Raw genomic sequence first — 25639 nt, forward strand, 5'->3', positions numbered from 1 at the left:
CATCAGACACAGTTGTTATATCTACACCTGGGGAACTGGGGGTAGAATCCTACTCCTTCAGCACCAGAAACTCAGGTCTCTGCCACACCATCTAAGGACAGCTCCTTTAGGCACCATTCGTTAGGCCCCTTGCAATCTCAGTGGGATTGACACCGTGCACCCTCAGTCTGCCATGGCGTGGCTCACGTGCCGCACAGACACCCATGGTGGGTTTGGAAAGCGTGGACGTGGCCAATTTGGATTTGATCCATATGTAGTGACCCTGTGCTGTACTGGTCTGTGTATTATTGCTTTTTACTACAATACGATCAACCCATTGTCCTCTGACCGTTCTAAGCCCTCCCTCTCTTTAGAGGCCTGGGTTTGCTGTGGCATAAGTCCCAGTTCCTTTGCTTTCACCACGATGAGTGGCGCTGCCCACTGTTAGAGTGAGACAGCAGTGATCCTGTGCCTGGCTGAACGGGGCGAGTTGCTCTTTTCATTTACCAGGAAGTGGCCTGGGGTTTTTTAATATCATGACTCGCTCTTGACAGTTTTGTGATATATGTGCAGATGGCTCATGTTAGCCACAATTACATAGGTGCCGACTCTGTGGGTGCTCCAGAAAATTAGTGGGTCTTTAGCATGGGCACCCAGCTCCCCTTTTCCCCCCCAGCGCCTCCCACCTGTCAGTGGCCTTGCCGATCAACTCCTTCCTTCCCTCCAAGCACCTCCTGCCTGCCACAATCAGCTGTTCTGTGGCAGGCAGGAGGTGCTGGGAGGGAGGGGGAGGAGAGAGGGCTGGGAGCAGAACTGAGCGGAAAGAGGTGGGGCAGGGGTGAGGACTTGGGGGAAGGGGTCGAGTGGAGGCAGGGCCTGGGGCAGTGTTGGGGGTTCAGCACACCGGGGGCCCAGAAGAAGCCTGGGTCTGTGCAGTTATATGCTATATGTTGCTTGTGGGGTTGCCAAAACATGTCCACCCCTACAGCTCAGGTTCTCTTCCACTTCTCCTTCATTCTTCCCTCCTTCCATGCTCTCATTTGCGCCCACGTCTGCCTCTGCTTGCTGGGAAGGGTTGCCAACTTTCTACTCACGCAAACCCAAACATCCTTGGCCTGTCCCTTTCTCTGAGGTCCCACCCCTGCTCGCTCACTCATTTTCACTGGGCTCGCTCGGGTTGGGGTACAGGTTCTGGGGTGGGGCCAGAAATGAGAGGTTCAGGATACGGGAGGGGTTTCCAGACTGGGGCAGGAGGTTGGGATACAGGGGCAATGGAGGGCTCTGGCTGGTGGTGTGGGCTCTAGTGTGGGACCAGAGATGAGGATTTGGGGTGCAGGAGGGGGCTCTGGGCTGAGGGGTTCAGAGCTGGGGTAGGGGATTGAGTTGCGGGGGGGGAGGATGAGGACTCCAGCTGGGGGTACAGGTTCTGGGGTGGGGCTGGGGATGAGGGGTTTGGGGTGCAGGAGGGTGCTCCAGGCTGGGATTGAGGGGTTGGGAGGCCGTGAGTGGGATCAGGGCTGGGGCAGGAGGTTGGGGCACAGGAGGGGATCAGGGGTGCAGGCTCCAGGCAGCATTTACCTCAGGCAGCTCCTGGACGCAGCAGCATATACCCCCTCCGGCTCCTACATGGAGGCACAGCCAGGTGGCTTTGTGCGCTGCCCTGTCCACCGGCACCGCCCCCACAGCTCCCATTGGCTGCAGTTCCCAGCCAATGGGATCTGCAAACCTGGCGCTTGATACGGAGATAGCACGCGGAGCCCCCTGGCTGCCCCTATGCCTAGGAGCCAGAGCAGGGACGTGCTACTGCTTCCAGGAGCCGCTCAAAGCCACGGCAGGCAGGGATCCTGCCTTAGCCCCACTGCACCAGCGACTGGACTTTTAACAGCACAGTCAGCACCGCTGACCAGAGCCACCAGGGTCCCTTTGCAACTGGGCATTCTTGTGGAAAACTGGACACCTGGCAACCCTATTGCTGGGACACCATTTGATCCTACAGCATATGTACACAAAAGGTTTCTGCCACTGCCATCCACCGGGTTCTAGAGTATTAGTAATGAATAAAAACCTTTCCAAGTCACACAGAGTGCACAAGCCACATGCATCCGATGAAGTGAGCTGTAGCTCACGAAAGCTTATGCTCTAATAAATTTGTTAGTCTCTAAGATGCCACAAGTACTCCTCTTCTTCAAGCCACATGGATGTGTGGCAGGGCCTTTCTGTGGGTTCAGCACCCTTTTATTGTGTTGTGTTTTCATTCTCCTGCGTCTCTGTGTACAGCTCCCATCCAGGAGTGGATGTACCAACCTACCAGGGCAGAAACTGTTCCTGACCCAACCAGAAGCAAGAATCACTGGAAATATGCCAAGAAAGCCTTGTCTCTTGGATTTTCTGGTCTAGTTTTGCAAATTCAGGATTTAGATCATTCAGATGAGCTGCTGATATTCCTGGATCTTATCCTAGCTCCCACACCTTAGAGGAGGAGCCAATATGACAAAGAAGGGAGGTAGGTCATCCAGGGCATAAGATGGTCCAGGTGGAACATGCGTTGCTGGCACATGATTTACTGTAAATCCTGGTTTTGCAACAGATCCATGCACAGAGCTCCCATTGTAGTCAATGGGAATTCTGTGTGTGGAACAACTGAAGAATTGGACTCTTGATCTGTGAGTCAGCTCATTGCCTGCTACTCAGGTGTTTAAAATGCTTCCTCTAGATTATCCTGGGCTTGTCTGTAAACAGTGAGGCTGTGGTCTCCCACCCCTAACATAATCATTGCAATTTTCTTCCTCCCTTTCATCCCACCTCCCTCTATGATAACAGCTCTCAGGATGTACCTAGACCTATGGCCCCCAGGCTCATCTATGGGTGAGCATCTAAAGAACTGGCTTCATATTCAATGGTCCTGAGCACCCATAGCTCCCATGGTGTCCCTGCCCTTCAGTGGCAGTTGTGAGTGCCCAGCATGCCTGAAAATCAGGGCATGGATTTAGATGCCTAAATAGGGAATTAGGCACCAAGTTTGGAAATGTTGGCCTCTGGTTTTAGTTTGGGGTCGAAAAGCAAAATATGTAGGCCAGCGTTCTGCTGTTATGATTTGGGGAGCACCCACACAGTGCAAGAAGACAGAAGCCCTCCCCCAAAGAGCTGACCCTCCATATCCCCCCTGTCCATGTGGGCTCTCTGCATCACGGATCACAGCACAGGGAAGAGCTGCCTTGCCTGGGCTGCTATCTCCTCTCCCACACAGGAGCAGAGTGGGGAGTAAGCTGCATTACCGGTTACTTTTCTGCTGGAGCAAGAGGAAGCAGTGTCCACATTGTGATTCTGCTGCTTTCTGGGACAGCACAGCGCTCCATAGTAGCTGCAGCAGAGAGGGCAAGACGGCTCAAGAGGAGAGCGGATGAGCAGGAAGGGGCAGGGTTGGGAAGGGCCTTGGGGGCAGGGACAAGGAGTTGGAGCTCTGGGCCTGACTCTGCTCTCATTAAAGTTACCAGACAGATGGATCAAGGAAGGGCTCAAACGTGGCACCCAGGTTACTGCTGGGTAACGCGAAGGTGATGGGTGCTGTTAGCAATGACAGGGGATGGGGTCTGGGGTTGGGAAGAAAGACTGGGGCTTGAGTTTTGTCCATGTTACGTTTCAGCAGATGGTGAAACCTCTAGGAGCTGATGTGCCATAATGTGTGATGTGAGGGTCCATCAGTGCTCCTGGGCATTGCCATTATTGGCCCATTCTTCAGGGATGAGAGAGGTGGAAATCCCATGAGCTGCTGAAGCTGAGTGGGCCCAGCCCTCTTGGAATCCAGTTCAAGTCTCTAGCAGAAGGTGCAAGCAGATCTCTGGGGGTTTCAGCTGAGTAAGTGAACCAAGCAACCCAATCCCTACTACCCTTCCTGGAGGGTTAGCCCTCCATTCTGAAAGCAGGCACTCCCGTGGCAGAGTCCCTGGGTGTACCCTTCATTTTCCATCCTGTTCCACTTCACAGAGGGGCATTGTGGAAGGGGAAGAATGGAGGGGGTGCAGGGAAGCTCAAGAGAGGGCATCCATCCCCATCCCCTACTATTTGCTCACACCCTCATACATACTGTATAAAGCTAGGGGAGGTGTCAGGCAAGAGAGTTGTCGGTAAGAGAGTCTCAACTCATTACCTGCAGGTCTTTGTCCCATGACTCTGGACGAATGGGACGTGCTCAACAGAGGACACCCTACTGCAACATGCAGTTATTCTCAGCTAGACCTGCGTCCATTAGAAAATTGTCCCACTCAACTCCTGGGACTGGCATGGTGCTGGCTTCTCTTGCAGACGCAGACGGGGTTGTGGGGAGCAGGCCATCAATGTGACACTCTGTGCTATGCCTCCCCCAACCCCAGGAGTTTTCTAGATGTATCTTTCCAGGAGAATTTCTAGGGGCAGGAAGAGAACATGTCCGAATGCCCGTTGGGCTGGCACTCTTTTGGCAACGTGGCCACCATGGTGAGGCTCAGTATTCAAACATTAAATGCCAGTCTTGAGGTCAATGATGATGGATATTGGTGGGGTGAGGTTTGGGGTTTTTTCCTCCTGGCCCTTTGGCCAGCAGTGTGTCCTTCCAGAATGAGCTGGCACTACTCAGCTCCCATTTTGGTGTCACTGAGGCTGCTTTGAGCGTGATGGTTTGTGGACTTTGGTTTCTGCTGTGACCAAGAGCCAGCCTGACCCTTTGCCCAGAACTCAAACTGATCTCTGAATGCCAGTCATATTTTTTCAAAAGTTCCACATAGTTAATTTTCCCTCCTCATTATTCTTCTCTTATTTCTTAACTACATTCCCTAGTTCTGGAAATGCGTCTGGTGCTGCCAGAATGTGCTGAGATTACCCTGGCTGGGAAGTACCAGCAATCTCACAAGAGTTTCAGCCCAGTTTTGCTGGCCCATGAAATTCTGAGGAGGATCTTTCTAGGCTGTGATTTTTTCCAAAAGTGCCTAAGTTACTTAAGAGCACAAATCCCATTGATTTTCAGTAAGACTTTTGCTCCTAAGCAGAGCTGGTTGGGAATTTCTGTCAGAATGATTTTCCGAAGGCAAATGTAGTTTGCACAAAATCAAAATTTCCCCAACATGTTTGGTTTTGAATTCAAGAAAACATTAAACTGCATTTCTCTTGTGGTGCAATGCCTTATGGGAGTTATTGTTCAGGCCCCCATTTTCTCCTATGGGCTGGACTCCCTTGAAGACTACACCTCCCATAAGGCAATGCAGGTCCAAGCTGTGTGGTGTGTCATGGAAGTCACATGACTTGGGGTGCCTTATCGGAGCCTGCCCTACAGGGGAGAATGGGAATGTCTGTCTCATGAGCTACAGCTCCCATAAGGCTGTGGGGAAATGCAGTTTAATATGGCACTGACTTGAAATTAAAAGTTTTGGGACAGTTCAGTAAACCCAAACTAAACATTTTGATTTCGGAACCTTTTTGACATTTTTCAATCAAAGTTCTTTTGGAATGGAATTTCTATTCTGTGACATTTCAAAATTTCAACATTTTATCCTAATTTGAGGTGAAAACAAATGTTAAAATGTCAGAATTTCCCACAGGACAGATATTGCAAATTCCCCTCAGCTCTCCTCCAAAGTCATGTCATAGAATATCAGGGTTGGAAGGAGGTCATCTAGTCCAACCCCCTGCTCAAAGCAGGACCAATCCCCAATTTTTGATCCCTAAATAGTCCCCTCAAGGATTGAACTCACAACCCTAGGTTTAGCAGGCCAATGCTCAAACCACTGAGCTATCCCTCCCCCATAAGTGCTTCAAAATACCCCATCCCTAAACTTTTAGATACTTACATGAACTGACCCTTTAGACCTTGTGTGGGCTGCCCATTCTGTAGAATCTGATACCCTTGCGTAGAATACTACGTTCCTTCAGGCCTAGTCCCCTTGCAGTTAATGGAAGCACCCATGGAGCAAGGGGTTACTCATTGTGGATAAGGCAGAAGTGGGCAAACTACGGCCTGCAGGACTGTCCTGCCCAGGCCTTGAGCTCCTGGCCCGGGAGGCTAGCCCCCGGTCCCTCCCCCGCTGTCCCCCGTAGCCTCAGCTCACCATGTCACCAGCACCCTGGGCGGTATGGCTGGCTCCGTCCAGGCTGCATGGCTGCAAGCAGCATGGTAAGGGGGTGGGGAGCAGGGGGGTTGGATAAGGGGCAGGGAGTCCTGGGGGGTAGTCAGGGGACAGGGAGCAGGGGGAGGTTGGATGGGGCAGAAGTTTGGGGTGGGTAGTCAGGGGACAGGGAATGGGGGGGTTTGATGGGCGTGGGAGTCCTGGGGGCCCTGTCAGGGGGTGGGGGTATGGATAGGGAGCAGGGGGGGTTGGATAGCGAGTGGGGTCACGGGGGGGCAGTTAGGGGCGGGCTGTCCCGGGAGGGGGCGGTCAGGGGACAAGGAGTGGGCTGGGAGGCTTGGATGGGTTCAGTGTTCTGAGTGGGGCAGTCAGGGGGCGGATAGGGGGAGGGGGCCAGGCTGTTTGGGGAGGCACAGCCTTCTTACCCAGCCCTCCATACAGTTTTGCAAGCCTGATGTGGCTCTCGGGCCAGAAAGTTTGCCCACCCCTGGGATAAGGGAATCAGAATTCAGCGTTTTGCTGATCAGATGCCTGGCTGACCTTTTCTGGGAATGAAGCTCAGGAGAAGGTGGTAGGGAGCCATTAAGTGAGCAGAGCAGAGAAGATGGCAGGTTCATGAGGCTTGTCTCAATGACAGGTTGGGACTGGTTCACAGGGAGAGTCCTGGTTTATATTATTCTGATGCAACCACCTCCTCTTATTCTGTCTTCCTTCCTTCTTTGTCCCCTGTCCCTTCCTGCTCTCTGCTGCTTCCCCCTACTGCCCGTCATGCAGTTCCCACTGATCAGTGCCCCTCTGCTTCATTTTCCCTCTCTCTGAAATGGGGCTAATCGTACCTTCCTGCTGAGGGGAGAGGGTATGCATGTACTGAAGTGCTTCGAGATCTGAAGATGGAGGGTGCTATGGAAGGGCAATTAGTACGTCTTATATTAGCTCTGTCACAGCCCTTCTGCAGGCTTTGGCTTTTACCGGAGTAGTGGGGAAGGCTCTGTCCAACCCCATCCCCCTGGTCCTGATGCATCTAGTCAGTGCCCGGGGATTCCCTGCTTCCATTTTCTACTCTCAGCAGGAGCCCAGGGGAGGCTGGCTGTGTTTTCTAACCCTGTGGGTTTGTAACCACACTTTCTCCAGCCAGAGTAGAGTGCAGGGTCGGAGGGCGGGAAGAGTTGTCTCCTTTATTTTGCAGTCATTGAAGCGAATTGTTAGGACTAATAATGGAACCAGATGAAGTCTTGAGCCCAGGGATCAGATTCCGTTCTCCATGTGTAACTGAGATTAGCATCTGGCGCCCTAGGAATTTTAACTCTCTGGTGGGTCCCTCCTGACTTCCACGCGCTGTTCGTGCTGGAGGGGTTCCTGTGAAGCCAATGGCGTGGCCAAGAAGGTGGAGCCATTGAACCTATTCAGCAGCAGGGGAAAAGAGGAGCTATGTCCCTCGGTCCTGCCTGGTGCTTTCATAATATGGAACCATTTTATGAATCAGACCAGACAAAAACAAAACAGATGTTCCTCAGGAGGAAGAGCAGGGAAGCAAAAGGCAAGTGAGATGCACACTACAGCAGCTTCCTCTCCTGATTGAGATAGGAGATTCCCCACCTGTGTCCTATTATGAAGCCTTATCAATAGTCCAGATGAGCAAGCTGATGTATTAGTGTGTATCATACTGTCTGTGCCCAGCACTTCATGGTCACCCCTGTTCTTGCCATAGATAGGCTGTATGAGTATAGGCCACCATGCACAGTGAGTGGACATGTGCTCCATACAGCAGAGACCGCTGTGGGAAGAATGCAACCCAGGGTTGTCTCCTCTACTATGAGACCATAGCACTTCCAAGGAGCAGGAAGAGAGTGTGGGGTGGGTATGTGTATGTCACTGATGCTCCATTGGCAACCATGGGACAAAATCCACGGATATGAGATCTATGAGACTTTCAAGTGTCCACCTGAAAACAAACCTACAAATCTCTGGGGATGCCAGGCCCAGGGAGGAGAAATGGGCACAGGGGTGTTGGGGCAGGAAGGCAGTGGTTAGGAGAGAGGTGTAAGGGAAGGGTGCAGCACAGATATGGAGCGGAGAATAGAGAGAAAATGCAGAGAAGTCAAAGGAGGAAGACACAGACCATGGGAGGAGAGGGCAGGTTAGAGGAAGATATAACATGGGGGACAAGACCCCAGGACAGGGAATGTGTATGGAAAGAGCAAGAATGCAGAGACAGGACAAGGGATCCAGGAGAAAGGAGGTGGCAGGTGTGGGGCGGGGGGAAGAACATCCTAAAAACACCAGAGCATAGGAGGACAGGTCCCCATGAGAGACTAGCAGTGATTATAGAAAGAGGTGGGCTCTAAAAATGAACCTTCTCCACTCTCCCTTGCAGGGTTTCTATAGTTAGAATGTTGTTTCAAAATGGCAATGTTAACCTGTTAAACTGCTTGGTTTATCGGCAGAGGGGAGACTGGAACTGGGGCAAAGGGGGAAGTGTTCTATCAAGGGCCAAAACGGTGCTGCAGCGCACAGCCCTTCGCAGGCCCAACTCCCAGCAACAAGGGCAGAGAGACTGGGCCCTTGCTGTCCTTGCAGACCAGCATGCACGGTATCTGTAGTGTTACCCTCAGATCTTCACCTGACCCTGTACTCCTGACGCAAAGCATCAGACTGACCCATACCTAGTGCTCCAGCCTCTGTCTGCACCATGACCAGCATCCTAGTGTCCTAGCCTTCACCTTCTTTGCTCACTAGCATGCTAACCCCTACCCAGGGTCAAGCCAATGGTGCCGTACCCAGTACACCAACCTCTACCTACCAGCCCAGCTAGGAATATAGATGGCCAAACTGGCTCAGAGCTGTGGCCCGTCTAGTCCAGTATCCTGTCTCTGACAGTGGCCAGCACCTGCTGCTTCAGAGGAGGTGCAATTAACATCCCCCGCTATCACCAATAGACAGTTATGGAATAACCTGGCCACAGGCAACATTTCTTCCTGAACCCCCTTTGTAAGAGGCTGGTTTCATGCCCTGATGCATGAGGGTTTATGTTCCTTCCAAAACTCTTAAGTGAACTCTGTTATAACGCTGTATAGTCTTGTTATCCCTATAAATGTCCAATCCTTTTTTTTTTTTTTTTTTAATCTTGCTCTGGTCTCGTCTTTGAATCGATGGCAGAGTGTTCCACAGGGTAATTGTGCATTGTGTCTAAATGTATTTTCTTTTATCGGTTTTAAAGTCCCACCACAGAGCTTCATTGAATATCCTCTCTTCCTTCTAGTAAGAGAGAGGGGGTGAATGAGTATATTTATTTTGTATATGCTATCCTGTCTCCTCTTATTTGCTCTCCCTGTAGAGTTAACAGTCCTGCCTTATTAACCGCCATTCATAGGAGAGTTTATCCCTCCCTAAATCAGACTCCTCTCCTGTCTCTGATCCCCTGCTGTAGCCTTTTTGAGATGGGGTGATCCCAGTGGAACACAGTATTCCGGCTGAGGACTTCCCATTGCTTTATATAGTGGAATTATAATACTGGCAGAATTATTTTCTGTCTCATTCCTTATGCATCAGAGTGCCACACTGACCCCTCCCCAACACTCTGACTTCCACCTGGTGCCCGACCCCAAACAAGCTACACATCCTCACCAAGCCCTCTGACTCGCCCCCCAGCACTAAGCTGCCCCTACCTGAATAGATGTTAATGTTTAAAAGTCTCGGTCTTAAAGCCTTAGCTCACAGCGGGGGCGGGGGACAAGGGACTCTGCATGTACCAAAGGTGGGGAATAAAGTGTGTTTACCTGGATCTTGAAAGTTCCAATTCAGCAGCTCCTGCCCCTGATCTGATAAACCTGGGAACCAAAGAGAGTGTTTTTGTTTGTTTGTTTTGTTTGTTTTTTTCATCAGGGTGTTGTCAAAATAAAGTAATGCTTGCGAAGCACTTGACCACTACAGTGGTGAGTGCCATAGAAAAACCCATGAGGAAATGAATCATTCTGTCTTCGGGGCAGGGTTTGAATAGCGTGTGGTAAATAAGGCCTCGGGGGAGGGGAGGAGAGGACAAGGCACACCCACTGTGCTAGGTGTTAGGTGCTGTGACACCACAGTCAGGAGTGTGATGGAGACAGAGATACAGATCTATGCAAACAGGATCTCTAGATTTTCAGTGCCCCTTGCTTCAGGAAAGGAGAGAGACACTCTGAGACAAGCCTTTCTCTTGGTATTTGGGTGCTTACAGTTAAAACAGGAAGTGGTCTGAGTCACCCTCTCGAAGGAAACATGGCCAGTGGGAGAAGATGGAGAATTAAAGGAACCCCTAAAGGTTTGGTTTGAGTCTTGAGCAAAGATTTGGTTCTGTTCTTATTCTGTCTGAATCAAATTGCCCTAATTCGCACGCCGTCTCCTTCAGGCACGCCATCTCCTTCAGAGATTGCATGTCTTTTCTTCGACCATAGTACCTTTGATGGTACAATATCTGGGACAGGTTTCTCTGAGTGGGGTGGGGGCTGGGAAGGGCAGGTGGTGCCCACAGGCTAGGGAGGTAGGGATCAGGTCCACAGCCTTGTGCTGGCTTGGTCAACCAGTAACACAACTGAAGACGAGCACTGGGGAGGGAGGCCTTGGTGGTTTGCATCACTGTTGAGCATACAGGGAGGTAGCAGGAGAAATGGTGGCCTGATACCCGCATTTGGGGCCTTGCTGTGTGTGAGGTGATGGTAGATGTGTAAAAGGGGGACATGTATATGTGGGGACGTGGGGTGAGAGTCTGCATGGACATGCCCTGCACTGGACTGGACGTATTTGGGTGCTCTTCAAGAATGCACACTAACAAAAATAACCCATGATCAGCCTCAAACAAGCAAGCCTCCCTGTGGCAATTTATCTCCTCAGTCAAGCACACACAACTCGCCAAGTTGCACATGCATAACAGATGGGCTGAGGACCCTTGTACTGTAGTGTGTTTGTGGCAGGTTAAGAACGCTGGCTAAATGTGTGAGTGCCATTAATGCCAGTTGGGGCAGGGGAAACACAACCCCTCCAAACTCCTGAATATGAGCCAAGAGCTCCCAGTGCCAGAGAGGTGACTGTGAAGCACATGTGCTTCTCAGGGATGCTTTTTCTTTCTCTCCAACTGTCCGCCTTTTCACTCCCATCAATCTCTCTCTCTCTAGCTCTACCATCTTCTCTGCCCCCCTCAATTTCTCCCTTACCCTCATGCTATCTCTGCCACTCTCTCTGCTCCCCATCTGCTAGGCCAGCTTCTCAGCTGGTGTAAATCGACATGGCTCTGTTGAAGTCAATGGAACATCTATGTTGGTTTACATCAGCTGAGGACTGGGTCCTCTCTCATTTTCTCTCCTCACCCAGCCCCCACGGCACTCTCTCTCTGGGTCCTCCCACTCTCCTGGTTATTTCTGTCTCTTTTCCCTCTCCATTTGTCCTGCATTTATCACCTGTCAAGGAGGCTGCGAGGAGCAAGCCTTGCACTTTTGCGCTGGCTCCCACAGAGCAGTTGCTTTCCAGCAGCAGAAGGTCCGTATGCTTTTGCAGACAGGTCTGGGGCATTCTATTGATAGAGGGTAAACAGGGCAGAGCAGGGAGCCCCTGGCTAGTTGCTGGCTGCAGGGGAGGAGATAGCGCTAGTGAATAGTGCAGACTGGAGGGACCAGCATCCCTCCTGGAGAGCAGATCTCAGGGGTGAAACGGGAGTTGCCATTAGAGGCTTAGGAGAGGGAAGTAGAGACAATGAAAGCACCTGACCCCCTAGTTATTATCTCAGTTAATCACAGTCACTATTAACCCAACATACTGCTCATGGATCATCAGAGAGAAACAACACGCCTGGGAGGGGGGGCCTTTAACCTGTTACAAGAGCTTTGCCCCCATTCCTGACCGGTGCTAGTAGGGAGGGGCAGAGCTCAGCTTGCCCATGGTGATGGATTGGCCTCATGTCGGAGCAGCGTGACCATTGCCCCTGTGCTCAGGAGGCATTTCAAGCAGGGAATGGCTCTAGTTAGATGGATTGCACGGCGGTGGATGTACCCGGGTGGGTGCCATTAATTGTCTGCTTGACCCCAGTAATCGAATAAATGCTAATAAACGCCATGAAAGGCCCCGTCTCCTCTTTAGCATGGGAAGGTAGTGCCAAGAATCATTCATCACTGACAATAGCAGGATGAAGCGCGGGTCAGGCCACCTGGCCCAGAAAGGAGTCAGAGCTCAGACAGGGGGTACAGGGAGCAGGCAAAGGGCCCAGACCTTTCCCCTCTCTGTGCTCCAACACAGGCCCAGCTATTGTGGGCTCTGCTGGGAGGTAATTGGCCATGACGGGAGCTAGGGAAATGCCCCAGACTGAGAGATACCATCCAGTATCGAGGAATCATCCACTAATGGCCAATAGCCCCCTCCGCCTTGCCCTGTGGAGGGAGGATGTGGCCCTGAGAACACCTTCTTACAGCAACAACACAGAGTGGTTTCCCTGAGACTATCCAGCCGTGTGTCTGCTCACAGACATCTCCAGTGCCGGTGGAAGGGGCAGGAGGGACTGACAGTCTTGGAGACCACAGCCCTATGTTACCCATAGAAAGGAGAGCAACAGTACAAGCTTCCCCCATGCTGCCCACCCCAATAAGCCTCAATCCTAAAGGGACCAACTTGAGAGCATCTGCAGGGCTCATTCACATCTCCAGGGCCTGTTCAGTCCTGGCCTCGCTCCTGAATCTGCCACCAAAGCTGCCATTTAGCACCCATACTGATATAGAGATCTGTGTTCCTGTACGGGCTGAGACACTGTGCTGCTGGGTAGCCATCTGGGAGCCACTGCTTTTGTTTGCTATTGATCAAGGATGGATTTTCAAGGTGACCACACAGACCATTCATAGAGCCAGTGTACCAAATTCTTTGCTGGTGCCAATGGACAATGCTCCAATGAAATCAAATGAACTGCGCTGGGAGAAAACTTGGCCCAGTCACTCTATAATGCTGCCAAACAGGGAGATAGAAAAGGGGGTAAACTGCAGCTGGAAGAGAGGATCTATAAGGGGGCTGCCTGCACTGGGGTAGAGATGGGTGAAGGCGGCTGGCTGAAAGGAGATGCCTTTAGGAGCCTGGAAGAGTGCATCTATAAAGGTAACTCACAGCTAAGACAGGGGTCTACTGGACTGTAAAGTGGCTGCCTGCACTGGAGTAAGGGCTGGGTGAAAGGGAGAAGGGGGCTGCAAAGCTAAAACTGCTGCCCTGATAAAGGCGCTCAGCAAAACCGCCCGATACTTCATGAGTCACAAACCCAGCTTCTTGCCCCACGCTGAAGTCTCCCTTATGGGGTCTTGGAGGTGGCTGGGTTTGTTTTTCATTTCTCCTTCCATTTGCATAGACTTTCCATAGCATGGCTGACTCCTACTTTTCCATCCCTCCCAATCCCACAATTCATCTCCAGAGTCCGGACATCCAGCGGAGAGCGCTGACCACTAACCAAAAGACATAAGGCATTTTAAACCAGCGACCAGACAGAGGATAAGCAGGTGATGGGTGTCTTTGCCATCTTTGGAAGAGGTGGTAAGGGCCACCCCAGGAATTATCAGCCCAGCCTTACTTCACTACTAGGAAAACTGGCTGCAAAAAAAAAAAGATAGAAATGTCATTGGAAATACATACACACGTGGGTTGTGATTTTCAAAGCGACCTAGGCGATTGAGACGCATGCCTTTCATTCATTTCAATAGCAGATGTGTGTATCTAAATTCTCTGATCTGCTTTGAAAATCTGAGCCGTCATGGGGGCAAACTAGCACAGCTATGGTAAGGGCCAAGCACGCCTCTCTAACCTATAAGAATGCAGTGAGGGAGTTAAACTCTTAGCAAAAGTAAAGCAGGTGACTGTCATTTCTTTAGACTTTCAGATGGTTTAATTATTAAAGTCCCACAAGAGAAGGTGTTGAGGAAACTTGGCAATCTAAGTGTGATGAAGAGAGCTGTAGCTCACGAAAGCTTATGCTCTAATAAATTGGTTAGTCTCTAAGGTGCCACAAGTACTCCTTTTCTTTTTAAGTGTGAAAGAGAAAGTCCTGCCATAAGAAAAGGATCAGAAAAGAGAAGAAGCAAAGGTCAAGAGTGAATGAATAATTTGGGAACCCTGACATCAGTGCTAGGACTCAAGTTGCTAAATATGCTAATTAACACAGTCCTATTGGAAGTGGGGTGACAAAATTGCCTAATCCAGCCAAATTACTGGGGTTAGACCAGACTACAGGGAGAGTCATGACCTATCAAAATTGGGGGTGCGGGGAGTCAGGCAATGACCATGTCATTTGCTGCCATCACATAGATCACTCTGGATGCATGTTTCTTTCCCTTTCCCCCTACCCGGTGTCTGTCCTGTCGATTTAGATTGTAAACTCTCTGGGACAGAGACTATCTATCTACTACTCCATGTTTGTACAGCACCTGGCGTGAGGGGGCTGCAATCTTGGTTGGTCCCTAGGCTGTAATAGACAGGATTAGTAAGAGTGGGAGAGTGGGCCATGCAATGGCCGATCAAGCTAAATGCACACAAGTGCCAGGTAGTGCACATTGGAGGGACCCATTTAAGGACCTGTATGAGTCTTTTGGGCTGGGAGGAGGAGTGGGGGGGGTGGCTTAAGGAAGATGTCTACTCAGTGCACAGCAGTGGTTTAAAAATGAATAAGATTCACTAGGGGACAGAGAATAGTACAGACAATAGAGGGGTTGCCAATAGCAGAATCCACAGCTCCTTGGTAAGGAGTGGTTGAGTGGTGCATTCCCAGCTGGAAGTCCAAGAGATATTGTGCATGAGAATTATGGCTGATGTGCAACCCTTTCATGGGAGAGAATGAGACAAAAAATGAACTGCATGTGACAGATGTTGGCCACATCACTTAATGCACTGCGGGCAGGCACTCCAGTGCTGTGGTGATGAGGGCAGTACTAGAATAGGATGCTCTGTGTGTGATTTCTACATGGTCTTGTGATATCCAAGTCAATTCTTGCAAAGGTGCTAGTCCTCAGTGAGGGCTGTGTCCTGGACAAGGTGCACATCTCAGCTGTAGCCATGTAGGAGAAATTATAAGAGCCCTTTAAAAAATGGGGAAGTGCATGTTTCCCTCTTTCGCTGGACTCAACCCCAACTGATAGGGTTTTTGCAAGCTCTAGGGAAAGCATTTGCTTGAGGCAGAATTAGTGAATTTCAGCCCCAAATGGGAATGTTTTGGAAAGTTATGCGCATATTAAAAATAGGGGCTTCTCACTGAATTTATCATGTAACCTTAACCATAGCAAACTGTAGCTACAAAGGTGCCTGCCTTCATCCGAACAAGGAAGAGTACCTGCTGTCACACTAGCTAGGCTCTCAAGTCTCATGCTTCAGGGTATCAGGACAGACAGCCTGTTGCCCGGTTGGCCCCGTGTGGGGTAGGGCTTGCAGTGAAGAATGATGATCTTGGGGTCTGGCCTGCAAGTCAAGAAATCTTGGTTCAGTTTCTGTCTCTGCCGCTGCCTGCCTGTATGAGCTAGGGCAAGTGCCTTAATCTCTCTGCCTCAGCTCCCCATCTGTAAAACATAGAGGGTGATGCTCCCCTACTGCACAGCAGTGCAGAGGGTGAGTTCATTGTGTGTGTGTGGCACTCCCATCCAACAGCTTGGGAGGCCAGAAAAATGCCTGGCTAAAACCCCTACCTCTGAAGTATGTAAGGCCGGTGGTTGTCAGGGACAGCAGACCAGGCTAGTTAAATGACTGCTTGGTTCCTATATGCTCATCCCTAAGTGCCCTTAACTACCCCAACTCCCTGGTGTTCCATCTTCAGCTCCTTTAACTGCTCTCCTGTCTCTCCATTACTTTCAGGATCCTCCGCCCAGTCCTTTAGCCAGCAATTTCCCGCCGTGCTGAGGTTTCCTAGCCTGAAGGGGTCTAAACGGGACTCAATCGTTATAAATATCCCCTTGAAATGCAGGGCACTGTTAATCTTCTGCTTTAATGAACAAGACGCTCGGCACCTTTGCTACAGAGATTTGTACGCGTCTCCCCTCCCACGTCTTTCTGATTCCCTCCCCCCCCCCCAGCTCCCATTCTCTTAATCTCTATCTCTTCACCTCTCCCCTTCTTTCTCTGCCATTCCACTGCTGTCGTTTTCCTCCTCCATTTCCCTCTGTGCCTCAAACCTTTTGCTTCTCTCTCTTCCCCTTGCTCCTGTCTATCAAGGCTTTTGCTCTCCACCTCCCTCTCTCTCCCTCTCCTACGTTGCTCAGTTTTACCTCAAAAGGACCAAATCTTTTTTTATTATTATTATTGCCATTCTGTTTCTTCATCAGAATGCAAAACATTACATCTCTCTCTCTTGTAATTATGGTTAATTTCATAACCAGCACCTTAATTGGATTGGTCTCTGATGGGGAATTCCCATAGGAAGGCAAGGCAGAAAGATTGTGGCATGATCTGTTCGTTCAGCTCATTGTTTAGATTCAAGATTTCTTGCGTGAAATGGGAAGCAACTAATAATTCAGACCTGGGAGACAAGCTGGAGGTGACTGGGAAAGGCTGAGTACCTTACGGGGAGGCTGCTTCCCAAGGGCAATGACTCTCTGCAATGCTTCAATAAATCCTCCTCTTCATTGACACTCTGAACCTGTCTTCCTTTCTCCCCCTTGTCAGTGAGAGAGGAACATGCAGCTAAGAGTGTGGACTGTCCATTTCCTGCAGTGCGGGAGAGCCAAAGAGATGGGATCTCATGTGAAACAAATGTTGCAAGGGGTTCCCCCTGGGCAAGTAGCCCCAACCCAAGGCCCTCTGTCAGTGCAGGTGATGGTTTATTAGCACTAGGAATCGCACTGGTTTCCCCTGCTGTTCCGAACCGGAATGCCCTTCTCCAATGGCATCTCTCTTTAAGGGCAGTGTGACTTGAGCACCCTGTGTTTATCTGCAAGTAGCTAGCACCCCTTGATTCGCTGAAAACTGCCTAAGGGCTGCCTTCCTTCCTAGATGCTGCCACCCCCACTATTGCTGGGGGAGTACCCCCTGGGATCCCCAGCAGTCGGCAGCTATGCCATTGCGGGCTGGGATATAATCAGCTCTCACCAAGTAAGTGGAGTCCAGGCTGCCCAGACCTTGGTGTACAAGGAAAACCCAGGGCTCAATTCTCCTCTGCCTTGCGTCACCATTGCCAACTCTGGCACCCCATCAGAAACCCCCACTTCCTCCCCTTAGTGGTAGGGTTTTACACCCATTTTGCACAAGTGTAAATGACTGCACAAGTTACAGGGTTATGGAGAATCGTCCCCCCAGGGTGCTACAGGCAGTGGATGGCACACATGACTCAGCAGCTGGCACTCTTCCCTGTGAGTCATCCCGAGCTGACACCCCTGCATGGCATGGCGTTAGTGGGCATTGTATCTCTGGAGATGCTATCTTCCAGATGAGATGCCCAACTGAGGTCCTGGCCTCATGACATTGTTTCTGCAAGAATAGGGGGTCTTAATCCTTGAACTGTACCCTCGTCAGATGCCAGATCAGGCAGTTCCATTCTGTCTGTTGCCCATTTCATTTGCATACAGTTTTCTTCACTTCCTGTCCAAAACTGTTGTTTAGTGTTGTCGTGTGCTTTTAAAGAGCTGCTCTATTTCAGGAGTTTGCATTACAAGCGGGAATCAAGTGAACGTTCTATCCATTTAGGGCCAGAATCTGAGCTCTGTACTCCATATCTCCTGAGCCTCTTATGGTGTCTAATGGAAATGTACCCAAATAAGGCCCTTTGGACATGGCCTGTGGTTCATTAAGTATTTCAGGAAAACACTGAAATTATTATGTACAGTGTTATTGTTGTGAAACCGAGTGGTGCTGTCTATGTGGCCAGCAGTTTGTTTCTTTCCCTAGTATCAGCTGACAAGAGGCCCATGTAGTTGAACATGGAGAAATAAGAAATAATGAGGATTAGATCAAAAAATGTCAGGCAGCACTATGCCTTAAATGAATACGTGCTGCTAGAGGCCGATGAAGAAAAGGAACCGGGGCTATGGATGAGGGCAACTTAAAACACCATCAGCTCAGTGCCTGGCAGCACTTAACAAAGCAAACAGAATCCTGGGTGTATCAATAGTGGAGCAGAACAAATCAGAGACTCATTCCAGCTCTTTGTACAAGGCCGTCGAGAAGACACCTAGCACACTGTGGGCAGTGTACAAGAGGAAGCGTACTGAAGGCTTGGGGAAGATACAGGAGGATGAAGGATCTTAAGGTTAGTCACAAGGCCGGGTTAAGAAAATTAGCCTTGAAGTCATCAGACGATAAGAGGTGAGCAAGGGGATGTGATTGAGGAGCACAGGAGGGCTGGGGTCTATCTGGGGGGCTGTTGGAATAGACTGAGACATTATTTTCTGGACTGGGAAAGAGGCTGGAGGATTGGCACAAACAATGGCCTGCGATGGGATATTAGATGGGGTGGGATCTGAGTTACCCAGGAAAGAATTTTCTGTAGTATCTGGCTGGTGAATCTTGCCCATATGCTCAGGGTTTAGCTGATCGCCATATTTGGGGTCGGGAAGGAATTTTTCTCCAGGGCAGATTGGAAGAGGCCCTGGAGGTTTTTCACCTTCCTCTGTAGCATGGGGCACGGGTCACTTGCTGGAGGATTCTCTGCTCCTTGAAGTCTTTAAACCATGATTTGAGGACTTCAATAGCTCAGACATAGGTTTTTCGCAGGAGTCAGTGGGTGAGATTCTGTGGCCTGCGTTGTGCAGGAGGTCAGACTAGATGATCATAATGGTCCCTTCTGACCTTAGTATCTATGAATCTATGAATCGGATAAATCATGCGGGAGGCTCTTAGCCCTGGGATGCCCAAAACAGCAGCCCCCAACCCAAACCTCTGCCCATAGCAACGCATTATAATTAGTGTCAGTGTCAAAAGAGGGAGCCCACACCGCTATCACTTTGACCTGTTGGATGTTTTAATTCTTCTCCTGCATTTGGGGAGCTGCAGTTTTTCTACAGAGGACAAGATCTCTATGTCCTTTCTGGAAATAGAAGGGGTGGGAACGTAGAGCTAGATCCTCACAGCTGGGCGAAGCTGCAGAGAAGGGCCACCTTTGCACTTCCTTGATCCTTGGTGCCTGGTGCCAGCCTAGCCCCTCGAGTAACTTAGAGTAGCCCCTGGGCCGCTCTAAATTAAACTGGCTTGTAATAGTTCCCAAAGGACTGGCGTGCAGGCTGGGAACTGCCAGAGCATACTGAGCTTTGGCCACCTTCTCTCCCAATCCTACCCACTATGTTGATGGGGAGGTAGTGTTCTACACCAGCCAGAGATTCCCTTTCTCCAGGGTCAGTCCCAGGTGCCTGTGTAGAGCAGCTTTCTGTTCCCTTTGCACCACCTTAGCATGAGTTAGAACATGGACTGTCAACTTTTGGGGCCAGATACTCGGTATAAATCAGCATTGCGATCAGTGGAGCTACTGTCAAAGAATCCAGCCTATAAGGGCCTGGTTCTTTCTTCCTTTCGGAGCTTCTGCCTCATGTCACCATGGGCACTAGTGTAAAGTGTTCCCATTCTGATTTGTTTGCGTATTGTGCTCCCTTTACACAAGGAGCAGGGCAGTGAAGAATTAGTGCCAGCGTCCTAATCCCAGTTTTGCAGCTCCTTGCTTATGTTCCAGCAATGTCTTGTCTTGTCCTCATCCCATGCAAGACACTCCTACTCGAGCGCTGTGCATGGAGGAAAGTGTCAGATAGGGGAAGAACTGCAGTGCAGATCCTCAGCTCGGGTAAATTGATAAATTTACTTCAGCGGAACTACATCAGCTGAGAATCTGGCCCTGAGTTCTTTGGGACAGGAGTTGTCTTTATTTGTAGATCTCATGTAGTGCTGAGCATGCCAAAGAAATAATCACTGTGAACAGTAACTTGTGGGAAACGGAGAGTAAGAAAGGAGCTGGCATTAGCAGAGGGTAGAAGTTTCCTTATGTAATAGGGCAGGGGTTCTCAAACTGTGGGTCAGGACCCCAAAGTCGGTCTCAACCCCATTTTAATGGGGTTGCCAGGGCAGGCGTTAGACTTGCTGGGGCCCTGGGGCCAAAGCCTGAGCCCCACTGCCCCATGTCGAAGCTGAAGGCAGAGCCCCACTGCCCAGTGTCGAAGCTGAAGCCTGAGGACTTCAGCCCTTGGTGGCGGAGCTCAGGGTTACAGGCCCTTTGCCTGGGCTGAAGCCCTTGGGCTTCGGCTTTGGCCCCCCTGCCTGGGGTGGTGAGGCTTGGGCAGGCTCAGGCTTCGGTCCCCACTCCTAAGGTCGTGTAGTAATTTTTGCTGTCAGAAGGAGGTCGCGGTTCAACGAAGTTTGAGAATCCCTGTAATAGGGTAAATGTGTGTGGAAGAGACTTGACCAGTTTCAGCCAGGAGTATATTCAATAAGAAGAGAGGCCAGCCCTTTGAATCCAAGTAAGCCACAGATTCTAGCTTGGTGAGTGGATGAGCCTAGAAAAGAACACAAGAATAGCCATACTGGATCAAGCCAATGGTCCATCTAGCCAGTAGCCTGTCTTCCGACAGTGGCCAGTGCCAGGTGCCCCAGAGGGAAAGAAAGAACAGGGCAATTTATAGAGTGATCTATCCCCTGTCATCCAGTCCCAGCTTCCAGTAGCCAGATGTTTAGGGACACCCAGACCATGGGGGTGCGTCTCTGACCACATTGTCTAATAGCTATTGATAGACCTGTCTTTCATGATAGGTGAGCTGTAGGGAGATGTGGCCAATGATTACAGCTGGTTAGAAAAACTTCAGTGGAACTATTTTCTACTGGAAAATGCAGTTCTGTCCAAACTGAAACACTTTGTGAAATCTGATGATTTTGCTGACATTTCTTTTGGTAAAATAGTTCCAAGGATGTTGAAATGTCCTGTAGAAGGAAATGTTTTGATTTTTTGTTTTGAAAACTTTTCATTTTGGTGTTTCCGTTTTGTATTATAGTGTGTATTCTACTGTTAGATACATTTTTTTAAAAAAGTCCAGATCAAAATGAAACATTTTGAGCTATCTGAAACAATTTTTTCCTGCAATTTTCCTTCGGAGGAGGATTTTGAAATTTTCAGGGTTTGTTCCAATTTGAAAGGAAGCCAAATTTCAAAATCCTTCTCACAACAGAATTTCCATCCTCTGCCCAACTCTACTGATGACATTTGCCTGAGTCCTCCCTCCCTGAATGAATCGGACCTGATTCTTTGTGGCCAGCCACACTCAGAGGGGAGGCCACTCACTGGTGAACGTCTCCACTGTTCCAAGCAGGGCTGGGTGAATTTCAGCTGGGGTGTCATTCTCATGTTCACATCAGCATGCCAGCTTCTTCACGCTGCCCCTTAAGGGCATTGCTCCAGAGACAGAGCCTGGGTTGCAGGAGAACGACCCACCAAATGGGAAAGCAGCCAACCGCCTCCTTGTGCTTCAGAGATGGGCTCCCTGAGCAACTGGCTGTGCCACAGTGGAGTAGCGACCCAACACCATTGAGATGCTCAGACCTGAGCCCCGTCTGTCCTGCGCAGGGCAAGCCCCATACCTGTTTGTACACTGCCCTAGCTCCTCTTTCCCAGCACTGCTGCTACGTCTTGGATCTCCCACTGTCCCTTTGGCTTTGTGTTATGACTTGCTCTGAGAAACCATTGGATTTAGCTGCCATTATTTGTTGCCACTAAACTGTTGTACTCAGTCTGTTTATCCTTTTCAAGATGAAATAGTACAGAAGCTGAACTGAAATGGAAACCCTGGCCTTCCATTTCCATTTTAATTTAAACACACAGTATTTCCCGGTGATTACATGTATTCTCACGCAGCCTAAGGTGCATTCTCTTTGTTATTATTATAATCATTGTTTGGGGTGTGGAGAAATCATCCTCTTTCATCCTACAGAAAAAAATCAAGGGCTGGCCAGAAGTGAGCTCCTTCTCCTGGGCTCCTGCTTCCCTGCATCTGCAGGCTTCCTGCATGAGTGGCTGCTGAAATGTAGGAGGAAGGGATGGAGAATGAAGAAAGGGGCACCCCATGGTGGATCTGCTGCTGCGTGAAGCTGCAAACGTGTTTTAAGCCATTATTGAAGACATTAAAATTATCATGTATTTCATCTGTAATCCGACAGCTTCATGACCATGCTAAAGTGCTGCTCCAGGGAATTGAGCCTTGTCCCTCACTCCTTGTGCAACACAGTGCAAACAGGTTATACTGGCTGGATGCATGGGACTGCGTTTTCAAGAGCTCCGGGCGCAGATTTTCAGAAGCATTCAGCACCCAACATCAGCGTCATCAACGCCAAGCATTTGAGAATCATGAGCCAAGCCCCAAAATTCAGGAGATTGGCTTAAAAATCATCGGAGTTTTAAAATGAACAAACCACACCCACTTTTGGAGTTTTGGTTCACTCCTGGCTTTTTAACGTTTAGCACTGAGGGTTTCCAGCTTCTCTCTCTGACCAGGATAGCTAGAAATTTACTTCAGTGAAGTAGAGATTGGGTGTATCCCCGTGACTCCTGGAGCTCCTGCTTTGAGCAAAACACCAAATATTGTGAAAGCTGGCAATGCTGCAACGTGCACCCTATGTGCTGAGCAGTTGAAATCCTGGTCACTTATTTAGGTGCCTAATGAGAGCTGAGTTCTTTGGAACATCTGGCTGATAGGGTCTGAGCCAACACCTATTAAGCCCAGTGGAAAGATTGCCATTGGATTGAAACCCATTGATTTTTCCCCATGTTGTGCAACTGTAATGCCGATAGACCCTGGTCATCGGCGGGCGGGATCAAACCTGGGACCTCTGGAGCTTAATGCATGAGCCAAAAGCCAACTGGCTGTTAGCTAAGGCTGTAGAACAGATTCATTTTATCGCTCTCTCTCTAGGTGGTCTTGGTGCCACTAGATGGGACAGAACACCACACCAAGAGGGTGTGTGGGTTACATACTTCCCCTAGCTCAGGAAGCACACCCTGAGCTTCAGAGTCTTCCCAGTTGAAATCCCGGAGAGCCCCCACTTGTAACATCGACAGACCCCGGTGGTTGGCAGGCGGGATCGAACCTGGGATCTCTGGAGCTTAGTGCATGAACCTCTACCGCATGAGCTAAAAGCCAACTGGCTGTTAGCTAAGGCTGTAGAACAGATTCATTTTCTCTCTCTCTTTAAGTGGTCTGGGTGCCACTAGATGGGACAGAACACCACACCCAGAAGGTGTGTGGGTTACACAAGAACGGAGGGTTTTGGGGAGAGGAGAAGAGAGAGCAACTTCAGCAACTGGGTTGGGGGTGATCATTAGGGAGAAATGCGGCTCCCCTTTCCTACGTCAGCAAGGACAATTGGTATCTGTGCAGAACCCTACGTGCGTTTGAAAAGCCTGACGGCTCCGCAAAGCAGCTGATTCCTGCAGAGCCCTTCAGTCCATTGCATCACGGACTGGAGGTCAAGCCGATCCAGCCCCAGCTCAGCACAGTTTGTTTTTATCTAATCTGTTTTATTGTCGAATGAAACAATAACAACAAACACTCGCCCTGAAGACAAGCCATAAATAATGCAAAATCAAACAAGCGAGAGATGGGGGAAAGAAGAATTATACATGTAAAAACAGCCCGAAGATGGCAAGGCTGCAAGGAGGCTCTTTCTCTCCTTTGTCCTTTTTCGTTCTTTCTTTCATTCATTTTTATCTCCCCTTTCTCTGGAAATTCCTGGGGCAATATTTTTGTTACGGGAAATAAACTTGATGATAACCTGGAGAGAGATAGAGATCAGGCTGGTGGCAAGGAGCCCTGCGATGAGATAGGTAGACAGGGCTCAGGCGTTTGTCTCTTGAAATACACCAGTGTCACCTTCAGAACCAAAGTTCCAAATCGCTGCCTGCTCTCCGGCCCGTTGAATCCCAACTAGAAATGATGGCAGGGCTGGCCAGTGCCCTGAATGGCTGCAGACACAGAGAGAGAGAGGAAATGTCCCAGTGACCAGGACAAGGGCCCAGACAGGGAAAGCGTGGGACATAGCAAAAAGTCACAGTGTTGCAGCTGGTGGGAGAGCAGCAGGACGCCGCAGTCACAGGACCCTCACCGCGGTAAGACTGCTTCACACTTATGCCCTTGGGGCCATGAGATCACCACGCTGCCCTCCCCCCCATGAGAGAGCCAGCCTGGCACCAGCCTTTGCCACTAGGAGACTGCTGCATGATCTGCCTCTAGAGCAATGCACCGTCGTCGTACCCTTGCCACTGTGCGGTCAAAGCACAGCCACCGTGAGAACAACATAACACCACGTAGCTGCTGTACCCTCACTGCAGGCACAATGTACTCGCCACTGTCAGTAAACCACACTGGCAACACAGTCACAATGCTGTGCGTGGGCTGTGTAGACTGCTCTAGCTAGCTAGTGAGCCAAGTGACCCATCACCTTAGGATCTAAGCATCTAGGCCATGCCATGCTCTGTGTGGTGATACACAATAATACTGTCCATGTGACATCCTGTGGCTTTATGACGTCATCACAGGGATAATGGTCCGACAGTCTGATGTAGTATTACTGTCTGTCCTAGCATGCATTGCTATTGCATTGGCATTGCAGTGTCGACTGCTGATGGATTATCTTAACGTCATCCTGGCCTCATGGTGATACATTGCAGTCATAGCGCTGACGTTCTAGAAAGTCTTAGGATACTGCATATTTAACGATGCCAGGCCGGATCCTTAGCTGGTGTACATCAGCATAGCTTCTCTGAAGTGAATGGAGCTGTGCTGATTGACTCTAGCTGAGCATCTGGTCCGTTGTGCCCATTCCTGTTTAATGATGTAGTTGCCTTCCTACAGATAGGAGAACATACCTTTATGTAACTAGAATAACATCACGTTCATTGTCAGGTTATTTTAGGGAATGTGCAGCGGGAACAAAAACATTGCCAGTAGGAACATTCTAACCTTAAATTAAACATAGGACATGTGAACCAATGTCACTGCAAGAGACATCAGCTCGGATTGCTGGAGACTCAGGCTCTGTGCTCTGGCTCATGACTGTCAGAGGTGCGCAGTAGAGCGGTGGTGGGGTATGATGTCTCAGCTTGAGACAGCTGGAAATATCCAGCCCAGCGTGATAGGGCTGGAAACTCATTACCGTCTCACAACTGGTATGAATAGAGTCTTACTGCCGTGCCGAGGGGAAGGCATCCACCTCAAAAACCCACTACCAGGTATGGTAGCCTTCCATACACTGAGGAGGGAAGGATGGTCTTTGTGGTGAATACACTTGTTGGTTAATTGAATAGTCAACTGCTTGACCACACTTTGGTGCGTTATGAAATATACTCAAGAAATTAAATACTAAGCGTCAGTCAGGTTTAATAACATAGTACAAGGAAAAGGTTCTATACGATACCAGTCTCTGAGCTCCCATCTCATGCAGCGATGGTACATTCACCATATGCAGACGGGGAGCTTCCCAAGTTACACATTTCTGCTGGTATTATTTATATGATGATTTTACAAGTTACACGTCAGTCTCTTTTACACATCACTAAAATCCAACCCCTCTGACTTGTTCTGCTTTGGATACTAGCATTACGGGTGCTTGGCTGTGAAGGTACTTCCTAGTTT

At 49.8% G+C, this 25639-nt stretch overlaps 1 protein-coding gene across 8 annotated transcripts in view; it reads left to right on the forward strand.

Annotated features, from left to right (window-relative positions):
- Positions 1 to 25639, forward strand: part of LINGO1 (leucine rich repeat and Ig domain containing 1) — a 462452-nt gene that overhangs the window by 418315 nt on the left and 18498 nt on the right. The window contains exon 1 of one of the 8 annotated variants that reach the window (XM_073303468.1): positions 18269 to 18291. The exons of the other annotated variants lie outside the window; for them this stretch is intronic. Coding sequence (XP_073159569.1) covers positions 18277 to 18291 — 15 coding nt within the window. The 5' untranslated portion in view covers positions 18269 to 18276. Of the gene's footprint in view, positions 1 to 18268; positions 18292 to 25639 lie in introns of those variants that run through there. 8 annotated transcript variants of the gene reach the window in all.

The sequence above is a fragment of the Lepidochelys kempii genome, chromosome 10, assembly GCF_965140265.1.
Source record: "Lepidochelys kempii isolate rLepKem1 chromosome 10, rLepKem1.hap2, whole genome shotgun sequence".
In the NCBI taxonomy this organism is placed as follows: Eukaryota; Metazoa; Chordata; order Testudines; family Cheloniidae; genus Lepidochelys; species Lepidochelys kempii.